The 4,035-nt window shown below is 47.2% G+C and overlaps 1 protein-coding gene across 1 annotated transcript in view; it reads right to left on the reverse strand.

Moving 5' to 3' along the window:
* Nucleotides 1–4,034, reverse strand: part of LOC111969134 (spondin-1-like) — a gene marked incomplete at its 5' end in the record, with an annotated part of 25,032 nt that extends 20,998 nt beyond the window's left edge. The window contains 5 exons of the mRNA XM_023995076.2: nt 592–598; nt 1,309–1,376; nt 1,844–1,853; nt 2,237–2,377; nt 3,945–4,034. Of these exons, the coding sequence (XP_023850844.2) occupies nt 592–598; nt 1,309–1,376; nt 1,844–1,853; nt 2,237–2,377; nt 3,945–4,034 (316 nt within the window). The remainder of the gene's footprint in view (nt 1–591; nt 599–1,308; nt 1,377–1,843; nt 1,854–2,236; nt 2,378–3,944) is intronic.
* Between the last annotated feature and the right edge of the window lies 1 nt (nt 4,035).

Genomic DNA, 4,035 nt, shown 5'->3' on the forward strand with positions numbered 1-4,035 from the left:
GGGGGGGGGGGCAATGCCAATAGTCCGGTAGCCATTTGACTACCTGTTCAGGAGTCTTATGGGTTGGGGGTAAAAGCTGTTCTTGAAGCCTTTTGGTCCTAGACTTGGCACTCTGGTACCACTTGCCATGCGGTGGTAGAGAGAACAGTCCATGACTGGGGTGGCTGGGGTCTTTGACAATTTTTAGGGCCTTCCTCAGGACACCGCCTGGTGTAGAGGTCCACTACTTACTGTAGTGCCTTGCGGTCGGAGACCGAGCAGTTGCCGTACCAGGCAGGGATGCAACCAGTCAGGATGCTCTCGATGTCGCAGCTGTAGAACCTTTTGAGGATCTGAGGATCCATGCCAAATCTTTTTAGTTTCCTGGAAATAGGCTTTGTCGTGCCCTCTTCACAACTGTCTTGGTGTGTTTGGACCATTCTAGTTTGTTGTTGATGTGGACACTACAGCCCCGTTGTTGATGTTGCTCCACTACAGCCCCGTCTATGAAAATGGGGGTGTGCTCGGTCCTCCTTTTCCAATCATCTCCTTAGTCTTGGTTACGTTGAGGCATAGGTTGTTGTACTGGCACCACCCAGCCAGGTCTCTGACCTCCTCCCTATTGGCTGTCTCGTCGTTGTCGGTGATCAGGCCTACCACTGTTGAGTCGTCTGCAAACTTAATGGTGTTGGAGTTGTGCCTGGCCACGCAGTTGTGGGTGAACAGGGAGTACAGGAGGGGACTGAGCACGCACTCCTGAGGGGCTCCAGTTTTGAGGATCAGCGTGGCAGATGTGTTGCTACCTACCCTCACCACCTGGGGGCAACCCGTCAGGAAGTCCAGGATCCAGTTGCAGAAGGAGGTGTTTAGTCCCAGGGTCCTTAGCTTAGTGATGTGCTTTGAGGGTACTATGGTGTTGAACGCTGACCTGTAGTCAATGAATAGCATTCTCACATAGGTGTGCCTTTTGTCTAGGGGGGAAAGGGCAGTGTGGAGTGCAGTAGAGATTGCGTCATCTGTGGATCTGTTTGGGCGGTATGCAAATTGGAGTGGGTCTAGGGTTTCTGGGATAATGGTGTTGTGAGCCATTACCAGCCTTTCAAAGCACTTCATGGGTACGGATGTGAGTGCTATGGGTGTGTAGTCATTTAGGCAGGTTGCCTTAGTGTTCTTGGGCACTACGGTGGTCTGCTTGAAACATGTTGATATTACAGACTCAATCAGGGACATGTTGAAAATGTCATTGAAGACACCTGCCAGTTGGTCAGCACATGCCCGGAGCACACGTCCTGGTAATCCGTCTGGCCCCGCAGCCTTGTGAATGTTGACCTGTTTAAAGGTCTTACTCACGTCAGCTACGGAGAGCGTCATCACACAGTCGTCCGGAACAGCTGATACTCCCATGCATGCCTTAGTGTTGCTTGCCTCGAAGCGAGCATAGAAGTGATTTAGCTCGTCTGGTAGGCTTGTGTCACTGGGCAGCTCGCGGCTGTGCTTCCCTTTGTAGTCTGTAATAGTTTGCAAGCCCTGCCACATAAGACGAGCGTCGGAGCCGGTGTAGTACAATTCAATCTTAGCGCTTTGCCTGTTTGATGGTACGTCGGAGGGTATAGCAGGATTGTGCTTCAGTGTGTGAGGATCAATATATTGATAAAGACTATGAGTAGATGGAGAGATTCCAGTTGAGTCTGTCAGGCTGGATGCTGTGTAAATGCTATAGTCCGCTGACATTTACATCACTGTTCGACGCCTGTTCTCTTCAAACTGTACCTATACAACTAACATCTATATCTACAGCTGTATTGACCCACAACGTCTTCAGTTAGACACTGGAASAATGCAGAGGGAGTTAAAATAAAGTTACTTTCTTCTGACTGAAAAATAGTGTGTCAGTGTCTGAAGCTTTAAAGTTGACATTTCTAGTTCAATCCACCAATATGTTCCATTGTTCTGTTTGTTTACCTTCTCATTTCGAATTGTATACCGAAACGCTATGAACACAGGCACATAATCAAACGTTTGTAACCGCTTTGAGATCTTAGAGCCAACCTCAAACATGCCTTGATGYGCATGAAATCAGGTTGTGTTGGTGACAGCTGGAGGGAAAGAACAAGAGGAGTGAGTAGAGCGTGAGACAGATGAGGATGGAAATAGGAATTGAAGTGAGCAAAGAAAGAGGATCGAGGCAACAAAAGTGGGAGAGATTTAGCAGCCAAAGGAACGGAAAGAGTGGAGAGAGATGAATGGATGGACAGACCTTTCGGGCGATGCGCTCCACTACTACCCTGGCCACGGGGGTGATGGCGCCCCCCTCAGGGTCGTAGAAGGGGCTCTGAGGGTGGTCCAGGCTAGTCAGGGGGCGGATCTTCTCCTGAGGGACTGTGGGCTTGTTGGGAGACTGGAGGTCAGAACACACACACACACAAATGAAGAGTCAACATAGATACATGACTGTGCTTTTCATGTCAATATGTGTTCCATTGTAGTATTGAGGAACAGTGTCATGATATCAGTGATAAAATATGTATTTGCAGATAACCTTGAAAGGTTGCAATAGRTCTCTTCATGTGCAATATGGAGGTATACAACACATCTATAATATAGTCTCGTCCCAGCACAAATAACATACGACCTCCTAAGACTGGCAAACCTAGATTATACAAGTCACAAAGCCACATCCACTAAAACAACATGAATCCATAGATCTTGGTCAGGGACACTGTGAGTTATGGGGATATGTGGTGAAACTGTTAGTCTGCAGCAAACGTCTGCCAGCAGGGGTCTAACACAGCAAACACAGCCACAGGGCTTCTGAAGGCACACCACTGGAAAACAAGCCATCCACTAGTCTGAACATGAAGGGTTGACATGTAACTTCGTAAAAGTGCTGTTGTGTTATGGTGATCAAAATCTTTCACACCTGTGAACTTCTGATTCAATTAGAATGTACAGAATGTGGTTGCTACATCACTACATACATCCTACTATTTCACACCAGTGTAGAGCAGAGTCACACAGTGAGAGAGAACACCACAGGAGGTTACCAGGAGCTGTTTTAACAACTCAGGCTTCCTGAAACAACAGAGACCACTAAAATATATAGACACTGTTCAATAACAAAATACTCTCCAACCTCATTTCATAACTCTTGACCGGTTCTTACACAACTTGTTCTTTCTTCCACCCAGGTACACTGTAAATATGTCTGAGGCTACAGACATTTGATATGAGTAAGGTCATTGGTGGGGTGAGCCAAATCAAACAGGGGAGTAAGAGTTCAACAGGTTCGTCTGTGAACTCCCAGGGATCAGCCAAAGGTCTGTCTGTGAGCTCACACAGCACAGCACAGTCATAGACTCTCCTCAACCAGTCTGTCCATATGGAAAAATGATATATTGACATATATACAGAGTGTACAAAACATTAGGAACACCTGCTCTTCCATGACAGACTGACCAGGTGAATCTTGGTGAAAGCTATAGTACCTTATTGATGTCACTTGCTCAATCCACTTCAATCAGTTTAGATGAAGGGGAGGAGACAGGTTAAAGAAGGATTTTTAAGCCTTGAGACATGAATTGTGTATGTGTGCCATTCAGAAGGTAAATGGAAAAGACAAAATATTTAAGTGCCTTTGAACGGGGTATGGTAGTAGGTGCCTGCCGCACCGCTTTGAATGTGGCAGGAACTGCAATGCTGCTGGGTTTTTCACGCTCAACAGTGTCCCATGTGTATCAAGAATCGTCCACCACTCAAAGGACCTCCAGCCAACTTGACACATCATGATAATATGGTATCATGAGGTCCCTGGCAACTCCCAGCCCTATAAGAAGTGTGATTCTATACAGTAGGTGGTGTGAGTGATGTCTGGGGCTTGCGCTCCAGGGTTATGGTTAGAATCACTGTGGTAGAGATAGTGTGAATATTAGAGCGTGTAGTTGTGACATTTTGAGGGGGTCACTGACCTCATAGGTGACCCCATTGTCGGTGCCTGCATCCCAGGGGATCATATCCTGGACAACCCTCTGGGCCCAACCACACTCCTTGGTGCAGAGG

The sequence above is a fragment of the Salvelinus sp. IW2-2015 genome, linkage group LG10 (assembly GCF_002910315.2).
Source record: "Salvelinus sp. IW2-2015 linkage group LG10, ASM291031v2, whole genome shotgun sequence".
Classification (NCBI taxonomy): domain Eukaryota; kingdom Metazoa; phylum Chordata; class Actinopteri; order Salmoniformes; family Salmonidae; genus Salvelinus; species Salvelinus sp. IW2-2015.